We start from the raw sequence: 21585 nt of genomic DNA, 5'->3' as shown, positions 1-21585 counted from the left end.
CACACCTGGCATCACCGAGGCTACCAGCCGACCAGTAGCACTTCTAGACCCCGTATCCAGGCATGGGGCATCCGGTCTTCGAATTTAATCGACGTCCGTGCGTTTCGTATCTGGAACCACTTGGTTAGAAGCAAACGTTTCGTTCCAACTGAGCTACCATCTTGATTAAAGCAATACTTTACAATAGGCTTTGATATATATTCTATTTAATAATTTTTTAGATAAATTCTAATTTATAATTATTTTAAAAAAAAAATTAATGGGTGCAGCATCTCTCCACGTATAATTTAGAATTTCTAGCTAATGCGAGAGCTTGTCGAGATCTCATTATCCTTTGAAGCATCGGCTAGGTTAATTTGAAAGGTGCAAATCTATTTGCATTTCTCGCATACTTGTGTGTAAGATCCATGGCAAGAAATTCACTGTAAAACAATCCAATTTCCATATTTTTCTAACAGCAAGAGCATATATGGCAATGAAGTAACTGAAGGTATTGCAGTCACCATCCAAACAGGATTTTTGCAGCTCTGGTTCACGGACGACCAATGGGAGAAAAATATAGACAACCAGTCTCACAAGAACTGGACCAAAGTCTCCATCAAAGATATTTAAAATCTATATATTATTATAGAAGACTCAAAATATAGAGATAATGTCCGCTTAGTTCATTATTCTAAAGCCTTTTACTCAACCCCGTGAACGCCTACAGTAAACGACGGGGGCCTCGTCAAGGTTCATCAATTTGCAACGTTTTAAAGAGTCCTCCTTCATACGACATGACGTTAGAATACTTTGACAAATATTTAAATGGACAAGAGAATACTTGTTTTGTTTCCTTTCTCTCTCTCTCTCTCTTTTTTTTTTTTGAGGTAAACAGAACATTTGCTGCTCACATCATCACTTAAACTATGAGCAGAAGAACAATCCTTTCATTTTTAGGTCCAACTCTGAAGTCTGAAGACAAAGTATATACCAAACAGAGCTAACATTAATAATTGAGCATATAATTTGAGAATCACAGTAGACGTACACCCACTCCGCCACTCAGAAACTAGGCACCTAATATTGTGGGAGTAGCAGGGCAATCGATGTAAGGTGAGGAAAAAATTAAGCTAGCAACGTTTGTTGTCATAAACGGTATTTATTTTTGATAGAATTCGGTGCATTAGTGCTAATATATATAAAAATATGTCAAATATATAAATAAATCTATCTTATCTTATTAACTTAAGTTTTTGGAACAAGTTGTGATTTCATTATGATATCAGAGTAGAGGTTTTGAGTTCGAACCCTGTCTCTTTACTCTTTAACCCCATTATTAAAAATTTTCACATGTTGGACTCACCCATTAAAAAAAAGTCCAGCCCACATGTGAAGAAGAGCATAGAAAAATATAAAATATCTAAATAAATCTACCTTATCTTATCGACTTAGAGGTTTTGAGTTCGAACTATGTTTTCGCACTCTTTAATCTCATTATTAAAAATTTCACATATTGGGCTTATCCATTAGAAGAAAGTTTAGCCCACATGTAAGAAGGAGTGTAAATAAATATAAAATTTATAAATAAATCTACCTTATCCTATAGAATGTGAAAAAAAAGCCATGCTGGTAGTTGATGGATGGTCCACGCCCTGTGACTTGTACCAATTCCCTCATGCCGCATCTACCGGAACCGGAGAAATACAAATGCAGCAGCTGCATGCACCAATCTAGGAATATTTGTGGTCGATAGTTGTAGGTGGTGGTAACTCCAAATTGTTTGGTGCATAGTCAGCAGTTTTATTTTTTTATTAAAGAAAATTTAAAGGCTCTTATGTTAAACTATTTGAGTTTTTCCTATTTAAGTTGCGACCTAAGAGGCATCTCTTTGATGGAATGCCTTGCCAATTATTGGACTTAATCGTTTAAAACAAGGTGAATGGACCCAACTCCCACCCAATTATTATTATATGAGTTTGAAAGCATTATTTCTTCTAAATCACCGGATATTATTTTAGCAATCTTTTGTTTTCCAGTAGTTTCAATACTATAGTCTGCAGACTTTGTCAATGATGTCACGTCAAAACTATAAGATAAAGAATGGGCAAGATGCATATTGCTCCTCAAAATATTCTGCCGTCTTTTGGAATGAAGAAATTATATCCTACACTCAGTGTACCAGCTTAGCAATATGTCGGACCAATAATATGCTACCATATCGATACACTGGCTCCGCATCATCCTTGCCGCCTCCGCCAGGGCTTGGATCTAGGGCACCATGTCCTCGGCCGCCATTCCTTGGCCTCCGTCGATGATCTCTCCTTCACAATTCACGTTCAAGCAACGATGTAGCCATTGGTTTTCCATGTCTTCTGAAGGACCAGAAAAGAGAAGTTATTTTTCCGGAGAGTATTAATGCATAAAAGAAAGACACCATCTATATTGCATGAAAATAACATATTTGGACTCAACTCTCAAATCATCAAACCAAATGACATGAACATAGTTTTTGGGCGGCAAGCCAGATAGCCAGGAAGACCTTTCACCATCATCCTTGCTAAATTATTGAGTACTATTATTCTAATTATCCTTGCTATATTATTGGTATGGCCTGAAAGGACCCCATGAATAAGAACTGATCGAGTCCAATCAGGCCGTCCGAGTAGCCATGTCCATCTGATCGGTGTTCCAAACTCCCTGTGGGGCAAGATGACATAGAAGCTGCGAAACAACATGGAACATCAATTCCATCGATCTCAATCTCATTGCCTCATTCCATTCATGGCTCAATTGAGACAGAGAGATGGTCAAAGTTCAATTACAGGGTCTAAATCAGTGGACCCATCTGCAAATGGACAGTGGTGATGGACACTGCAAGGAGGAAAATTCCATGGTTGACACACACCCAAGTAGGGTGACGGAAGCCTTTCATAAGGTCCTTGTCTTAGTGAACTTTACGGCGACGGAATCCCTTATATAAAAAGTTATGATAGATTCGTTATGTGTAATGAGCCAAAAACCAAGGAAAGGTGACGACCATGCAATCCATGTGGGACCAAATTAGTATCCATTTGGAGGCGAATGGAAACAAAGGACACATAGGCAACGACTTGAGGATAAGCAAGGGAGATGAGCCAAAGAGCCATCAATGGCTGGATAAGGGAAGTGATCTTTCTTGGTGGATTCTCTCAACCAAAAGGAATTTTAACAAGAGGATCATAGCATTGCTATCCTTTTACTACAAATTAAAAGAAGAGTTAACCATGAAAGCGATCGCAGCCATCGAGAATGACAATTGCAAGGTAATGTAGAAAGAAGTAGTAATTGTAATAACTCAGGACCTCACTCAGGTGAGGTTAAACATACGCTCGCAAGGGTCCTCACATACTCTTTCCATTTAAGCCCTGACATTCTCGTCTGACTAAGGGTTCAAATCCATTCAAATCTAATCACAAACACCCATGATCGGCCCGTTGTCAGCCCTAATGAATCTGTGCTGCAATGTCCCCTAGTCCACATAGGTTATGAATCGGATCCGCTCTGATACCATTTGTAACAACTCAAAATCTCACCCAAAATGGCTAATGGAAATATATTATTTGAGTTCCTTGATCCTGTATAAGTACCCAAGATCTACCCAACGAATAACCGATGTTGGACCAAACATACGCTCGCACAGGTCCTCACAGTAATAAGGGTGTCACCGTTACATACTTCACTTCTCTAATCCTATAAAAATGTTTAAGAAACAAGTAATCATTTGCTAACGACAAGCGATGCGAAATGATTTGTCCAGCTGCAGAATGATATAATCATGCAAAGGCAATAAAGGAGCTCTCAACACATGTTTTAGCGTAAATGGATTAGGGTTGGCTGACATGCAACCTTATGGTTTACAGTTTATGCAGTGTTCTGATAGCATCGAAATTAATAAAGAAACAAAATAAGTAGCACAGCTACTGTATTCCATTCAGCATCTCACTGATGGTGCAATGCAAGGTATTGACTGTTACTGAGAGGAAGAACAACAAGGGTTGCAGATAAGTTATGCAACCTTTTTGTGTGAGGTTTATGTGTCACACTTGAATTTCTCATGCAATTTTGACAAGGGATTCCATGGGCATTGAAGTCTTCTGAAAAAACAGATAGCCTGCATGCAGCTAGTTGATGTGCTTATCAGATGTACAGCACAAGGAGCAATGGAGTTGGCCTCGCTCTAGCATTTTGATGGCCTCGGTTATGTCCATGATAAGCTGAATGGGATGCAAAAATTTCCATGGAAAGCTGAAATTTTTTGCAGCAGGACCAAGTCTGCATGCAGTGCATTAATGGGCTAAGCTAGCAAGTTAGCAAGTGAGGTAGCAAGTCAACAAGACACCTCACATGTGACTTTGAACTCCTCTGCTATGGATTTTAATTAAACTCCTTAGGGATGGTCTGCAGAATATGCTTCTTTTTTTTGAGTAGGTAATGTTACTTCGATGTCAGATGTAAGCTTAATTGTTTGTCGGTAAATCTAACAGTGGGCCTGTAAAAGGGACATTAAATTGAAAAAAAAAAAAAAAAAAACAAGATGAGCTTATATATTTATCTCCCATACTTATTTGATTTTATTAAAAATGTGTAACTCTTTAAAAGAGGCAAAACTATGGAGTAACTGTGTGTCATGTATAAGAGTTAGTAAATAAGCTAATTAACAAAAGGTATGTACCAAGTTCTCCTTAGGTTTTTATCATCTACATAATCTCAAACACATCAAGAGATTATATAGATGGAGATATATAGGTATAGATATATAAATAGATATATAAGTATAATATAATTGCATCCAAGAGTCATTGTTCCTTGTCAGAGAAGAAGTCCAAATAATAATTGATGGCAGTCCTGAAAAGATTAAACAGGCCAAGAAAATGACACTTGACAGAGCATCAGTCTTTGCTTGTAATTGGTTGAGCAAGCTCGGCTATTTGACATGCCATATATGGAAAAAAAATTTGTAACTTTCTTTCATATGCACTCTCAAAGTTTTGGTTTCACTGAGCTGCTACTGTATGTTTGGTTTGTCCCTTGGTAAGATCTACAGTTCAAATGTCTGCCTGCAGCTCATGTAGGAACCTTTATAACCTCTGCACAGTACCCCATAAGTGTCAAAGGAGGCAGAATATAGAAGTAGCTGAGTGCCAACTTGTGCCAGTTATATGGAGGGTGGCCAATGAAGAACAAAAACAGCCCAGTTAGGGGAGAATGCAATCAAAATGGTCACTGATTTCTGTAGTTAAGCATGACATAGCACCAAGGATGCTGCACAAGCACACATATTAGAGCACATCAACAAGATACTAACATATCATCATTGGGAAGTGCAACAAAAAGGCTAATTTAAGCCTGACATAGCACTGAGAAAATTCAAGCACAATCACATAAACAGATGTATATCAACAACAAACCAACACACCATCACAATAATTTTCAAGGAGGTGTCTCCAATCCAAAAGAAAAAAAATGGTGGCTGGAATTATTCCAGGTATAATGATTGCATTATTCCTGCTTGAGCACTTGGTATCTTGGATGCACATTGGAGATTGCAAAATGCTATTTGATGGTTTTTGGGGATAAGGGTGATTTCTTTTAGACAGTGGACAAGCTTGCCCTTCCAATCCTCATTATTCCAGGTTTATTGCATTGGTGAATCATGAATGCGTTGTGATAATTTTCAAATGTGATGAATTATTTAACATTATTAGTTATATTATAATGATATATCGTATTATATTATCATAGTATTTTCATCGTTGTATACTGTATTAAAAGAATTACATGGAATACATAACAGACTAATGATATAATAACATCATAATTTATTGCATAGGAATAATAATTCATTTCCAAATTCTTAATTATAATTAAAATAATATAATATATTGTGTCATATTACTGATTATGAATTAATGGTTGTACAGGATAATATGATATTAGAACATGATAATACAGTTTCTTGGGCCATGTATGACATAATAATGATACATTAATTTATTTCAGTCATGAACTATACAATATATTATATAATGTTCATTATTAATCATTTAGTTTTATTTTCTATCCCTTAAGAATAATTCTCGTCGAGCTGATAAATTCATATGCAAGAAAGTGAAATAGGATGCACTGGCAAGTCATTACAAGTGAAGAGGGTATGCAAGGGATACACTTGGATAATTCATATCACACCTAATAATTTTTGGTAGAAATCTGCAGGCTGATATAAGGTAATAGAAAGTAACTTGCGCAGATGATAATGCATCGATTTCTTATGGAAGTAAACTACACATGAAGATTCATAGTATAACTTATAGAAGATTTCAGATGAAGCTAGAAAAGGAGACTATCCAAATTAAGGATATGCACTGTATGTTTTTCATCACAAAATTTCTAGATTATGTTGCATGAGTTTGGGTAAGCATGCATCGCAATGTAGCAAAAACAGAGTGCATCTTTGCACATGTCAGCATGGAAGTTACATAATTAAAAGCATCTACGTTTTCCTTATGATCAATTATTGTGACTTACTCAACCTCATCATTTTCCTGCATAGAGCCTTTGGCCTATAATCTAATTGTATATATTGGAACCACAAAGAAAATGAGCACTGTAAATTATGGATATAGATGGAGTAGGCAAGAAGAACAAATGGTTATATGGAGGATCATAAAGATGACATGAGGTATCGGCAAAATTTTAAAATGACAATAACAGATAATATGCATGCAAGCACGTTCAGAAATGCTTGCCAAGGAGGTTTACAGTAAGCTTTTTTAAATCTTTAGCAAGGAAGTCTCAGAGTGGTGTAATCTGTTAGGAGTTTCTCATAATTTTTGAAGCACTTCAGACAGTGTTGACAGCAAACAGGTTACCTTGAAACAACTTAAATTTTGTTGTCACCTGGCACATCAGCCAAATGTTTAAAAAATAATCATGAAGGACATAACAACACCCACCTTAAAGAGTACGCCTCTTACCACCGAGAATGTTGCAGACAGACCAATTCTAATTCCAATCCATAAAAGGGGAATGATGGAATTTAATGATGGAATGAATTCAAATATCTTGGGTGTTGATTTTTGAATTTAAATAGAAATCAAATATCCCACCCTCGTAATGCTCTATTTAAAGAGAACTTTGGAGTCTCCTTTGGTGAGGTGTGAGAGGGCCTTCTTGTGTGACTTAATTTTTTAATAAATTTTTTTTTCTCTGTCCCAAATTTTTTTCCAACATCTCTTTTCTAATTTTTTTTTTTTGTATTTATTCTGAGTCTTGGGCCAGCACGGTCAATCTATTCCAGATAGAATGCCATAGAGATTTATAATTATTTTATATTTGATTATCTAATTCTGATATTACGATTTTGTGCATAAAACTGAAAATTCTTGTTCACTGGACATTCTGTGAATCTTTCTTTAGTTGCCTGTGTTTCATGCCCATTGTCCTATCCCCCTGACTTTCGTACAGAGGTCTGTTTCATGTTTCTGTTTATTTTTGATGTGCTACAATTCTAAAGAAAAGCAGAGACGCAAATTTTTGCAAGCATCTCATCTTCAAATAATAGTGGCACATCCACAGTTTGTGGTCAATTCCAAGTGCTCCACCACCATGCATGCAAGCACATCCAGAGGTGGAAATCAGGTACATCCCTCAGGGGAATTTACTTATTCGCGCACACATGCGCGCTGTAATGACACTACGTGTCATTTTAAGGTGGATGGAGCACTGTTTCTATTTCCTTGGTTTTCTACCTCGTTTTGCATGAACAAATTTTCATCTGCTGAAGATATGAAGTTACTTGGAACTCCCATGGCTAGGATTCTGTCCATACAGCACCAACTTTATTTCCATGTTTTTGTCTGTAGATTAGAAGAATGAAGGGGTTGAAAAAAAAAAAAAAAAAAAAAAAACGGTGTCAAGCATGTTTTGAGTTTAGAAGCTCTAAAGAGGCAAAAAGTGACCTTTTTCGTGGAGCGAAGCGAGTAGAGAGAGAGAGAGAGAGAGAGAGTGTGTGGGTGTGTGTGTGTATCATGTAACTCTAAAAGAAAATAGTAATTACTAGGGTTTGAGAGAAAATCTTATACTATGTAACCTCTAATTTTTTATAGTAAAATTTTTGTATTACCTCTACCTCATGGACATAGGTCAATAGATGGAATCATGTAAATATTGTGCATTCTTATCGTGGACTGCCGAACCAGGCCAAACCATTAAGTTCGGGCAATGCCAAACCTACTCAGTACGAAACCGGATCGGTTCGTCTGTTACATTCGATTCCAACTCCGTACTGGCCGAAACCAGTCGTTTACTGACCGAAACTAGCCGATAAGTGCCTGAATCAGCTGGAACCGGCTGATTCGGTGCAAACTCGGTGTGAATCGGCCGGTTCAGTGCAAACGGTGTGAACCAGCCAGTTCACATTGAGTTAACCCAATTCCAAACATTCTGGCACTATAACACTGTAGCACTTCACCCGACACACGATGCAACTGCAGATGACTTCGTACATAGAGTAAGATCCATAAATATATCAGGCTCTAAGTCGTATACTAGATCTTATTACCCGCAGCCACAGGTAGCCTATGACCCATACAGATACGATATGGATATGGCGCGTCTGAGGTATCTTCCGGTGGCTACTATCCTATGCAGCCCGGAGCATCTAATAGGTTGGATTTTGCTATCAACATATTCGAATGAGCCCCTCCATAGCCGCATTGTCAACTAAAAGACACACCTCTGAGCTAAAGCTTCGGCGAGAGATTCGGGAATGCTTATAATCCAGCACACGTTTCTTATGAACTGAACGTACAAGACTACAACACCGCTTAGTTAGAGGGATGAGCTGATGTGCCTCCTGACTATGCTAACGATCCGGATATCTATAAGAGGCATCGCCACTAAATTCGATTTTAAATATTGGTATGTATGTTGGACTTTAAATATATATAATTGATTGTATTATTTTTTGATTTTTACATCACCACTTGATTTGAAAATATTTTATATTGTTCATTTTATGATTTGTATCATATTAAAACAATAAGATATATCATATAGATTAAAATAGAATTATAGAAACATCAAAAAAAATATTAAGAAAACATAAAAAAATTATAAAATTAGACTTAAATTCATTGAGCAGGTTGACTATCTTTTTGAGAAGCAAATTCTTGTAGATGCTGTTATCCAGAAGTATGAGATGATGGACATCAAAGGAGTTACCAAGGGCAAGGGTTATGGTGCGGTGACTCATTCACGTATCACCGGGCAGAATGGTTACGACCACCGGACAGAGTTGGCCATGAAAATCTATAAGCTTGGGAAGGCTGGAGAGAAGTCTCATAAGGCCATCACCAAATTTGACAGGTCAGTCATCCTTCGCTAGATCTGTTTGCTGGTAATGCATGACAGTTTGAAGAATGTTCTGTTCTTAGCTAGGTCTGTGATGCAATTGCGAGCAACATATAACCACATGTGCCATAGAAAATGGACTAACCAGCAAGGTTTTTCTCCAATAATCTACTGCAGCATCACTGGCTTATAAATATTCGAAGACTAGTAAATTCAGAATGATATGATGATAATTAAAAGTAGCACAAATATGAAGACTAGTGAAAGATTTCCAGGATACAAATGGTAGTTGCGTACAAAAGAAGTGTTCCACATAAAAGCAAATGGAGGGGAAATGTAGCAATATTCAAACATAAGGTGGCATTAGTTGTGTATTTATTTATTTATTTTGAAGTAACTAGGAATCTTTAATAAAGTTCTTAAACTTTTCCAACCCCTGGATGGAATCTTGCTGCAATCAATGTGGGCATACATAAATTTATTATGTATGCCTTCTGGTTAGAGAGAATCAATGTGGCAAGCATCCATATCTCAAGTCATCCATGCGCATTGTGTGTATGGTGCACAACTGAAATCATATTTTTAAATTAAAGATATGAAGGTGGCATAGTTTTCATCCTAGAAACTGTGAGCATACAGCATTTAACTATCCATCCTTGTGCTCTCAATGCCAGCAATCAGCAATTATAATTTATAAATAAAAATAAACAGAACTTTGCTGAAAAGAAAAGAATAAGAAAATACCTAGAATCAATCAGCAATAAAATTTCTACTACATTGCAAGAAAGTTTTAACATCCTTTAATCTATTTCCTCAGTATTTTTTACTCAATTCAACAATACACATCGTGCAGAACACCAAGTGACTACCACCACACAACAAAAAAACTGTCACAATATTGTTGCTATAAATTGGAAATCACAAAGTCAAAGCATAAATCTGCATCTACACAGCTCCAATTTCCCTATTCAAGTAGTCTATAAACATTCTCTTTGCACTCTCTGCATCTGATGGTGGAGGAGGTCCACTGAGACTGGACTGTCCTGCTAACTTTATAAAGGTGCGCCGCAGGCTCCGGAGCTCAGGCAGGCCAACTGTTCTTTGAATGTCGATGTAATTTACCAGTCAAGGTCTCATTATTTATAAACGATGCTTCAAGAATTGCTCATAAAATAAAAAATTAAAAAGAAGCTGATTGTCAAAACTTCAGGTTGTAACGTCTTTGGGGATTGGTACCAAGGACCTGGGGTCGAGTCCTATCTTCACCCCAACTTCGGCTAGGATTTCTCCTGCCCTAGTTCTCAAAAAAGAAATATTTAGATTGTAAAGATTAAATGGATCATCTAATGACATAACTATTGGAAACACTAGTCCAGAGACCTAACCATTTATCTGCTAGTTAATTTGATGAGCTCCTTGATGTGTATAATGTACAGTCTTGCAGGGCATGGCTGCTGTTCGAATATCTTTTGTAGGCTAATATATTGAGGACAGTCAATTTAGAGCAGCCAAACCAGTGAGATTTGGGTGAGAAAAAGCCAAGCTTAGGCCCAATAAACAGGTTCACCAGTTAAAGTAATGCTATGATTTATCGACAAAGGGAGTATGGTCTAAACCAAACATAGTTAGCATTTCACTAGTTTTTGCAGCGAAGGATATGGTTGGCAAATGTTGACTGAGGGATATCTTGTTCACTGGGCCTGCAAGCCCACACGATTGTGCTTCAACAATTGCATTGATCACCTCCTAAAAAACAATGAACTTTAGTTGAAACCTTTTACACAATTCAGAAAACCAAGATTATCCTTGGAGATACCTGTGTTGCCCTATCCATCTCATACAGAGAATTGGCCTCTGTTGCACGTACCTGAAAGAGCTCCAGAGGATCAGAAAGATTCTGCCATATACAAATGCAAAAACAAACAATAGCGTCCTTCACAGAATGTTTCCATACCACTGACTACACACATGGAGAAAATGCAACAGTTGACTGCACAATCAATGCAACAAAGAATAAAATTTGTGAGAGTGAATATGTGTCTCTGTGCGTGGGAAAGAGAGAGATTCTGAATCCAAGCCCAACAAGTCCCAGCAGCTGGCATTGACATGTAATATCTTGATGCCAACAATTGACCGTATTCGTGATGGACAACATATTTGTTCAGCCCTAAAATCCATGCCAATTTTGAATGCGTCATTTTTAGTTTTTTGAGAGTAGAAAAAATGCAAAATAAAAATAAGAACATTCCGGCTTCTGAATAATACCAAACACAGGTATATCCTCCATTCGGAAAACCAAACTCGGACTACTAGAAAAATGCCCATTCGGACATGAGCATCAGAATAACAAGAGAATGGATGCTAGACATGGAAAATCGATGACAAGAATACTTTGCTCAATTGAAGCATATATGTGAAAATAAATAGTTCTTAAACAGGATCAGCCAGCCGAAGTCTTACAATTATTTATGTGCATACACTAATAGCAATTTATTTATATGTAATGTTTATTGTAAGTACTTACATTCTGAGTTGCAATAGTAGGCTGAAGAACTCTAACATCTCTTGTTTTTGAATCCACCTTTTTCGTCAAATAGGATACCGCCTCAGAAATGGCCGGAGATGACTGCTTTACTCCATCTTCAAAATAAAATCAGTAGGAAAAAAGGATTAGAGATTCTAGATATTTGTTAGGAATAATAAATATCAGGTGGTTTCACACACTCAAGTAGGCTGGAGGCAATTCAGCTGCTCACTACTTCACTCAGTCTCCGTGCAGAGTAGTCGATATGTTTGCATCCTATGCAAGCAATATGAACAACAACGGCTCATGCCTTTACATGTTGCAATTAAATGATCTAACAAATTTCTTTGACAGAATTTGAATGGCTGTGACTAAGAAAACCTAAGAAAGAAAGAAAGGGGCCGCATTTACATGTTGCAACTTTTCGCAACTTAAATGATCTAAAAAATTTCTTTGACAGCATTTGAATAGCTGTGACTAAGAAAACCTAAGAATGAAAGAAGGGGGCCTTACTAGGCAGTAATTTCTCCTTGCCCTTGTTTAATAATGTCTACGAAGTGGCATAAGGAGGAAAAATGGCAAGAGTGCACCTATCATCTTCTCAGGGTCAAAGTTTTGTTTTGTTTTGTATATTTATTAAAATGAAGAGAGAGCAGAGCCATCTCCACCTATGACCCAAATGAGTAATAAGATACTTCATGCAGCTATTATGTATCTGCCCCAGAATTTTGATAGTATCCATTTCAGCTCTAAAATTGCTATAATTGCTAACTGGAAGCCCCTGAAAATGATCGATCAGTTCAAGCTAGTATATGAATTCTCAGCATGCTATGAAACCATTTAGGTAATAAATCAATGTTTCATTCTGATAGGTTATACCAAAACTGGCCAACCTGAGGATAGCACCACAGGAAATGCCAACTTATTCAAGAATATATATATAACCCACATTAATTAATACATAAAATCTGGATTATTAAAGACTCCACAAGCATTAGTTACCTCTGGACGGAAACAATTCAAAAAGTGGGGAATCCCAACGGTTCCGACTATCAGGTTTCTCAAATCTCCGTACCAAGTCTTCAAATCTGTTCAAGCAGAGTATCAGTTAATAATGGCCAATATCACATGATCAACAGAAGGGCAAAAATCCATCCTCAGTCATAAACTGGAAACACATGACACCAAAAGAACATAGAGCTTTTTGAACCAGGTAGACTCTACTTAATGAAATAAAGATTTTTTTTTTTGTTGCACTTGGTATCCTTTGTATGATAGGACTGAAGTGCAGACAACCTTTTCAGATTGAAAAGGTTTACTGGTTTTGGACCACTCCATGTATAAAGAGAAAACATGTTAACAATGAATTAAACAAATCATGTCCAACAAAATGAAATGAAATTAAATGGATTCATTAGTAAGATATCAGCTGTTTAGCAGAGTTAAGCATAGAATGAAATACCTAGGTTGTGAATTAAAAAGCGCACACATAAAAAAATAAAAATGATTTTACTTACATCTTTGTATCATATGAGCATTCTCCCATTTCGCTGCGCTTATTGTTCCATTCCCTACAATGGTTTTCTTCCGTATCACAAAAAATCTGAATTACAAAGACGAAAATGAAATGGACCTCATTTTCCATATGAACATATCAAGTTAAGCTAGTATAAGTCCACAATCATCATTACAATCCTTCCAGCAATGCACTTTGCATTGGCCCTTCAATGTTCTCATTCCACATAGGTCATTCCTCATAAATTAGCTATCAAACTTTGAGACTTATTCCCATCCCCTCCAGTGCCTCGTTCAATTAAAAGGTTCACCTTCTCACCTTCTAATTTTATCATTAAGATCAATATTTTTTCCCACTTTTCTTCTTATGTTGGCACTAATTTGCTCAAGATTTAATTATTCTTAATTAAGATTATAAAGTGAGAACTTCCCATTCTGTTTTATGGCATCAATAGATAGATATCAGCATTAGCTTCATGAGAATTGTGGTTTACAAGGACTGTTTCCAAAAGAATTAGAGATATATTGACAAGGAAAAGATGTCAATATACTTAAACAACAAGTAGTTCCTTAATAAGATCAGACTGAATAAGAAAATTGGACCATATTATTGTAATATTTATTGCAAACACTTCATTAAGCTATAAAAACCTAAATATGACACATGTCGAAAGTTTTACAAAGCATCAGCGCTAATCTTTATTGCAGCATATTGGTGTGCTATCCTGAGATACATGATGAATCATAATGGCATGATAAATTAAATTAAAGTGGCTAAAATGGAGAGCATGAAAGAACATTTGTAATTGTCATCGAGAAATGATTACCACACAATATCTGAATCTAGAAGCTCGAGCAAGGCACCATAACTCATATCTATAACCCTGCATTTTTAACAGAAGAGATAGCATATGAATAGGTTATCTCAAAAAATCTACAAAAATGAAGCACCAATTTTCAAAACGGGATTAGCAAAAATAATTTCCTTTAATAGAAAATAGGCATCCAAAAAATGAATCAACAAATTAAAGAGAAAGCATATCGTACAGTGGATAGAAACTTCGGTCTTTCAAATGAATTAATATCCAAGTACAAGCATTACAAAGACTGAATAAGTTCATTAAATTGAAATACGTAAAGATGAGTCCACACTGAGAGAAATTCAGGGTTCCAAACAGTTCCCGCAGGTGAACAATATGCAAGAATGCCTCCGAAAAACAGATCATTCCATATGGTCACTGACACCACAGAAGTAGAAACAGCCATATGCTACTAGAGCTCACTCATCAGGAAACTAAGGTCAGGAAGGCTGAGCTTCTCACTTGAACTCTATATATGTTACCCTAGGTCTTCCCTTCCTCTTCCTACATTCTTAAACAGAGATCACAAGTACTTTTTTTACTAGAAACTCTTAGATCTTTCTTGTACATGCTTATAACATCTCAATAAATCTTCATTACTCTATCCTTAATTTGTGCAACTCCTATGAATTTTTTCATATACTTATTTTGTACACTTAACTTTTCTAGTTTTACCACACATGACACATCCATCTCAACATTCTCATTTCAGCTACATTTCACTTGTTTTTATCGGATAATCGCTATTTCCCAATACTTTGAGCAATATAATATTACAAACCTTGTCATTTATATATTTTTCTTTTAGCTTTCCTAGATGTGTGTCAAACACATAATACCCCAGAATCATCTCTCCACCTCATCCAGCCTGCTCTAGTTCAACACATATCTTCACCTATCTCTCATCAATTTGTACAGTAAATCAAGAATATAGAACCCCTCACTTTTGTGGTATCTTGTGTCCATCAATCTTGAGTAGGCCCTATTCATTTCAATTTTTTTCTGAAATTATATGCCATGTATTTGGTCTTTCTTCCATTGATTTTTAAGCTCCAATCTATGTCTTTTTCAAATAATCCAATTGAGCATTTAATCTTGGCCTTTTCCCATCAATAAACACTGTATTATTTTGATTATATAAAAGGTTCAAAAAACCAACATGTACCACTGGTGTGGGGTGTGACAAACCAACCCATTACACTACCAGCATGGTATGGGGGCTTGCTATGCCCCAGCATTTACACATGGCACACCTGCTGTGAAAGCCAACTCCAACGGTGTACCATGTAATGATACGAGGTCATGTCATACTGACCTAACTCATACTAGTAAAGTACCAATATGGGGTCTAATACTGAGACTTAAAACATCGATTACACATATTATTGAACAAGTTCATAGATATTAATAACTTAATTATATATTGATATACATGATGATGATTATAATTCTTGAAATTTGTTGGAACTAAGGGCCTTATGCAGCATTAACTATAAAAATGCATAAAAATCCAAAGTATCATATACCTACTTGGGGTCCAGACTGAGTACTATTTTACTTCACTTACATAGTCAGTTAGCAATTTGTTAAAATAAGCATTGCACTAGCAGCCCTTATAGAATTGTAACAACAATAGTAGGTTCTGGATGAAAAGGGGCCTCTAAAAAAATGAGGGTAGATATGACATCCTAGGCAGAAAAATACCCCTTTTTGGGCCTCTATATTTGTTTCATGCTCGCAATTTTCTTATGTCTCATAGTAAAGTTTGTACTGTCTAACCATTAACTTTCTTACTTTGCAATACATGTGTCTTTTTTAGATGTTCATTAGCCAACCGAGTAAGCCTTTGAGGATTATAATGGTTAAAGATTACCTACAAAATTTTCAGCATGCCATGTCATCATACAAATATATGACCAAACACATAAGCATATATTTGATTGGTTTGAGTTAATAGGAATAAGCCAGATTATCTAAATGTTTCACACAAGAACATGTTCATACTTTACACTAGCTGAAAATAATTGAAGCACAGACATTAAATCAAATAAGTTTTACCATCTTTCTCACCTTAATATTGTTCAAAGAGTCCACAATGATAATATTGTCTCTTGATAAGGATCTATCAACTTCTGATCTAAGAACACCCCTTAAATTTTTCTCCACGGTCATATCTATAACAATGCAAGAAACACATTATTTAAAAACTTCCCCCAGAAAAACAAAAGAAAATGCAAAAAGATTATTTAAGGCATGTATTTTATTCTAAATATGTAAAATGTGCAGGAGATAATTCATGTTTAACATATATATGCACATGTAAGTTGGCACCATAAAAGTAGATCTCTTTTTTTTTTTACTGTCAAGGGGACAACCACTTTTTTTATGGCAACTTTAGTTAGTCAACATAGTATGCCATTATCACATAATTGTTTTGCATTTTCCTATAGATTTCTGGCCAGTAAAATGCCCAGAATGAATTTGATCTGGAATAAGATCTGTAAGCCATGGAATAAGTTTTGGATGAAACTCTAAAACCAAAACTGAAACCCTTTGGTTTGTTTGGAACCAACAAAAAAGGAGGCTCGCTTCAGAGATCAACTGAAATTATATGGCCATATTCCATGCACATGCGCAGCTTTTTTTGAGGTCACCAAATTGCTTATTTAAATTTGGAAAGCATTTTATTAGCATCAAACTTATGTTTCGCAAGTTTTCCTTTTGAAGAAAATAGCAAGCATATACGTGTTTGATTGAGAAGGAAAAGATAGACAGTTTTTGGCTTTAAGTATTTTTTTTCTGAGCTTTTTGAGAAATTTTTGAGGGAAAGGAGAAGAGGGTTTGTTGAGTAGATCTTGCATCATGATTAATGAATCACAGATATCTGAGTTTGGATTTGCAAGATTTGAGACCAAAATCCCCTGCACAAGTGTAGAGTAATTTTTTGAGAGTATATCATGAAACTTATGAGTAAATCATGTGATCCTATCATGAAATTTTCTGAGTTCTATGAGAAATCCTTGCAATTTTTCTAAAGAGCTTCAAAAGGCTTAGATTCTAAGGGCGCTACTGGGGTGTAAGCCCCGAAAGCCTTTGGTACTTACGTAGGGTGAGCAGCCCTTAAACAAAATCAAAGGCGCGACCATCCCCCCTTCCCTTATTTCTGCATTTCATTCTCTATTTGGCCCGCCTCATGAAAAATGAGAGGCCTATTGATTTGAAGTTTTTAATTTTTGTTATTTCTGTAGATTGGCAGGAGTTAGAATGTCATCAAAGACTTGAATAGTCCATTACTATGAAGTGAAACGTGCAATTTACCCTTTTCTTTACTTTTCTTCTCTGGATTGTTAGTAGTTATGGCCAAAGTTGTCAAAGGCAAAAGATGCCTTAAGGTGCTTGAACCTCATGTTGCCTGAGCCTCTATAGTCTAAACAAGGCACTCATCTAAATAAATCAAGGGACTAATTTATGGAACATTCTGCAAATCATTAGAAATTAATAGCACTTGTATCTTAGGAGAAGCACAAACATCAAAAAAAAGAAATCAAATTCCAACATCACAATTGTTACGGACTAATACTGATACGTAGTCAACAAAAATAATCAAATGAAATATAGATCATAAAATGAGATAATAGAAAGCAGAAAACTAGGGGAAAAAAGAAAGAAATATGGAATCAGAAAACAGAAAATCAGAGCAGGGAAAAAAAAAAAAGTGCCAGAAAATGGATGTAAAGAAATAAAGAAGCAAGATAAAATGTGAAACCAGAAAAAGGAAATAAAAGGATGATAACAGTAGCAAAAAAGGAACTAAAAAATAAGATATAAATCAGAAACAAGGGCAAAAGAAATTTTATCCTGGCAGATCTGATTAAGCACACACACTGACAGAGAGAGGAGGGAGATGATTGTAACTTAAAGCCCTAATCCAACCAGAAGAGCGAAAAGGGAATGAACTTCTTTTATTTCTTTTAATCTTTCATTTTATAACATTGCATTGGGCCAAAATGCCCCTCACTTGTACCTAATGAAACCCTTCCACAATAAAGAGCAGAAAGTATTCTGAGCACAAAAGTTTACTTTCGAGAGATGCCTGCTTGAACACCTCTCACCTGGACTAAGGACTCGCCTAGGTGTCACCTCAGTAATGTCACCTTGCCTGGCACACCTCAAGGTGCTCTTTTGGTGCCCAGGCAAAGTGCCAAGAGTGCATTTCACAACAAAATTTATGGCTGAGCCTGAGAACAAGTAATGTAACCTCAACTATTATAGTGCAAAGTCCTTTAAGACTCCATCAGCAAAGCCCATAAGTCCCACATCTTGAGCCAACTATCCACAAATCCCATTAAAATATAGTCCTTTTCTAGTGAAAACACTACCTCATTTTTACTCTCCAAATTAAATGACTACTGAAGGATATATATATATATATAAACAAAAGAAACTACAATAGAAAGTATGTTTATCCAATGTACAGCAAATAGTCTTGATTGATGGGAGTGATCCATCAAATTCCTTAAGAAAACCACACTGAATCACATGCAAAAACCCCTAGACATTGTGATGTCTAACATATTCTCTTGACATGTGTTATGTATCCTAAGCTCCTAGATATTTGAACCTCTTTTTTACAAAAAGATTTTTTATTTTTGGACCAAAATATAAAAACTAAAATTGTAATTTCCAGAAATAAGGCAAATGAAAGAATAATGAAAAAAATTTATTTTTTTATACATACAATACACATCATTAAAGAATAATCCCTCCTCAGACACAAAACAAGGCAAGAATAATGTGACATTAGAAAATTACCATCGTAATTGTTCATGTACCATGTATCATCATTCTTTGCTTCAATTTTCTTTTTCAACTGAGACTCCTACAAATTGGAAATACTTTGAAATGACAACTTTAAGGGCATACTTGGTGAGAGAATAAAGCTATAATATTAAGTGAAATATTGCTTCATCAACTCAAACTATTTTTTGCTGATTCTATCTTTCCATAAATCACAGTTCCAGTATATGTGCATAGGAAGGGGAGACAATGCAAAAAAAATCTTGGAATTGAAGGATCAACAGCCTCTCCAATCTATTTAACTTCTCCATTACTGTACATTCTTTCCTTGTATTAGCTAAAAGTTTCATGTTTAGTTTCCCACCCATGATTTGGATTTCATTAAAACAAAAAATCTTGCCGAGCATCCAAAAAACCAATAAGACCCTATTTGGCATTGCTTTTGGAAGGCCAAAAAGCATTTCTTGGAGGGCCAAAAGATCTTTTGGGTGATTTAGAGGTGTTTGATAAAAATTTGAAACAGCTTTCTCATCCTCAAAAGCTGAAAAAGGTCTACTAGAAAAAAGCTCCAATTTTATAAACAACAAACCAACTCAAGTGTGTTTGGTATTATTCTCAAATGATATGAAATCAGTGGTCAAGGAAATGCCTCCATATTTATTTAGGTGCAAAAATAATGGTTTAAAACAATAGCTCTTAACACAATAATAGTAATTATATAGATTTGGAGGCTTGGTCTCTCTCTCTCTCTCTCTCTCTCTCTCTCTCTCTCTCTCTCTCTCTCTCTCTCTCTCTCTCTCTCTCTCTCTGTGTGTGTGTGTACTTATTTAGCCCCGTTATATAATCGGATGAGCAGTTATTTAATCTTTTCAATATTCATCTATGTTACTTGGACTCTCTGATTTGCCTTAGAATATCTGCTACTGAAACATGGATATTGGTATGATACTTGGACACAGCTCTTGTATGAGAAAATTCTTATATATTAAAAGAATGCAACATTTAGACACACATCAGCACCCAATACATGAACTTGAGACCGTGTAACATAACCTTTCATCTTATTAGCATAATTGCTTTTCGAAATCAACCCTCTTGCGTCACTTCTAAGAACAATATTTGATTCATCAAATAGTGATATAACACCATCTGTTATTTCTGCTACAATGGCTAATGATAGCTGTTAGAGCACCCGTTCTCTTACTTTGAGAAGGAAAAAATCATCAAAAAGCTAGCGGTAAACAGTCGATACTATTTCTTTAATAAGATCACAGTAACGGTACAAACCTTGGGAAAATTAATACATGCTTCATAAATTACTTTACTTCGCATATATCAAATCATACATTATGATTTTGCTTTCTTTTTCTTTTGCTAAAATAGTTTCCAGCGAAAATCCACACCTCACTCTTGCCAAGTTAACCATCGTTAAAAAACACAATTCAAGAACTAGGCTTAGGTGTTATTTTTCAGTAAATAATTCTTCCTTTCTTTTCAAAACAAATAGAATTAAGTATTAGTCGAATAATTAGGGTTAGGAGGAGGGAGGGAGGGAGGGAGGATACCGGCATAGCTTTGGTTGCGGCCGAGGTGAAGGAAGGACTCGTCGATGATCCTGACCGTCGGTTTGGGCTCGACGGCCTGGAGAGCTTCGGCAAGGCAGCTCGCCGCCGTCGATTTTCCACTGCAGGGCTGCCCGCAGATCACCACGAGCGCCATCCGAGATTGGATACAAAACCCTAAACCCTCTTCCGATCCGAGAAAAGGAGAAAGGGGGGAGAGAGAGAGAGAGAGCGCTTTCCAGAGAGAATTCTTCCTTGAGAAGCTGCTCCCGATTGGGAATTATTAGCGTGAAGGTGACGATGGCGAGCGGAGGGCTCGAATTGGACCAGGCCGGGTTTCTATGAAGCCTGGACCCCAAAAAAAGAAACTGGGCTTGGGCCAGTTGGGACCCGAATTTCTTTAGAACCTTTCGACCCGAGCCCAAACAAGAGCATGGCCGGAAACTCAATTGGACCGGCAGGAACGCAGGCCCAAGCTTTTCTTTTAGGCCCAGTGAAAAATGAGAGGGAGAGGAGGGGGGGAAAGGAGAGCGAGGGGAGGAGAGTGAGAGATCAAAATGCTATATAGCCTGGACTCCAATCCTATTTATCAAAAAAAATCATAATGCTATATAAAAAAAAACTGTATTTCCAATTTACAATGACATGGCAAAAACTCAAGCCTATCTAGATTAAGAATGTAATATATCATTAAATTTCAAAATCTATCAATTTTGGCATACTAGCACCTAATTGATGCATTCTTACAAAATAATATCTTATATCTAAAATCATTAGTAGTAATCATGTGTTTTTGCATGTGTTATTCTCATAAAAAAGTACATAATAAAAGACCCATGCCCTCCAAAAGTTCCTAAATGATTAGTAAAATTTAAGCTTGTCTAAAATAAGAATGTAATAATATCAAATAAAGCTTAAACAATTTCATAAGGAAGATGTATTACACTTAATGCAT

At 36.2% G+C, this 21585-nt stretch overlaps 1 protein-coding gene and 1 pseudogene across 3 annotated transcripts; one reads left to right on the top strand and one right to left on the bottom strand.

Annotated features, from left to right (window-relative positions):
- The first annotated feature begins 3245 nt into the window (after window positions 1-3245).
- On the top strand, window positions 3246-9406 carry LOC149768173 (large ribosomal subunit protein uL3 pseudogene; annotated as a pseudogene).
- Window positions 9407-10122: 716 nt separating this feature from the next.
- Window positions 10123-20942, bottom strand: LOC103716615 (KTI12-like, chromatin associated protein). 3 transcript variants are annotated; one of them, XM_088714965.2, is made up of 9 exons: window positions 20634-20942; window positions 16342-16445; window positions 14239-14295; window positions 13414-13499; window positions 12899-12984; window positions 11897-12012; window positions 11189-11269; window positions 11033-11118; window positions 10123-10486 (listed from the first exon to the last, which is right to left on the bottom strand). In XM_088714965.2, exons 1-9 carry the CDS (start codon window positions 20785-20787, stop codon window positions 10318-10320), a joined length of 939 nt encoding a protein of 312 aa, XP_088571091.2. In that variant the 5' UTR covers window positions 20788-20942; the 3' UTR covers window positions 10123-10317. The 3 variants fall into 3 exon arrangements, with proteins under 3 accessions (XP_088571091.2, XP_088571092.2, XP_089784778.1); XM_088714966.2 differs by having other exon boundaries at window positions 11189-11239; XM_089928652.1 differs by lacking the exon at window positions 16342-16445 and having other exon boundaries at window positions 20634-20763.
- Between the last annotated feature and the right edge of the window lie 643 nt (window positions 20943-21585).

The sequence above is a fragment of the Phoenix dactylifera genome, chromosome 2 (assembly GCF_051530095.1).
Source record: "Phoenix dactylifera cultivar Ajwa chromosome 2, Ajwa_hap1_PhDact_Kaust_v1.1, whole genome shotgun sequence".
In the NCBI taxonomy this organism is placed as follows: domain Eukaryota; kingdom Viridiplantae; phylum Streptophyta; class Magnoliopsida; order Arecales; family Arecaceae; genus Phoenix; species Phoenix dactylifera.
The sequence above is the reverse complement of the archived record's forward strand: the minus strand, read 5'-3'. Positions and strand labels throughout refer to the sequence as shown.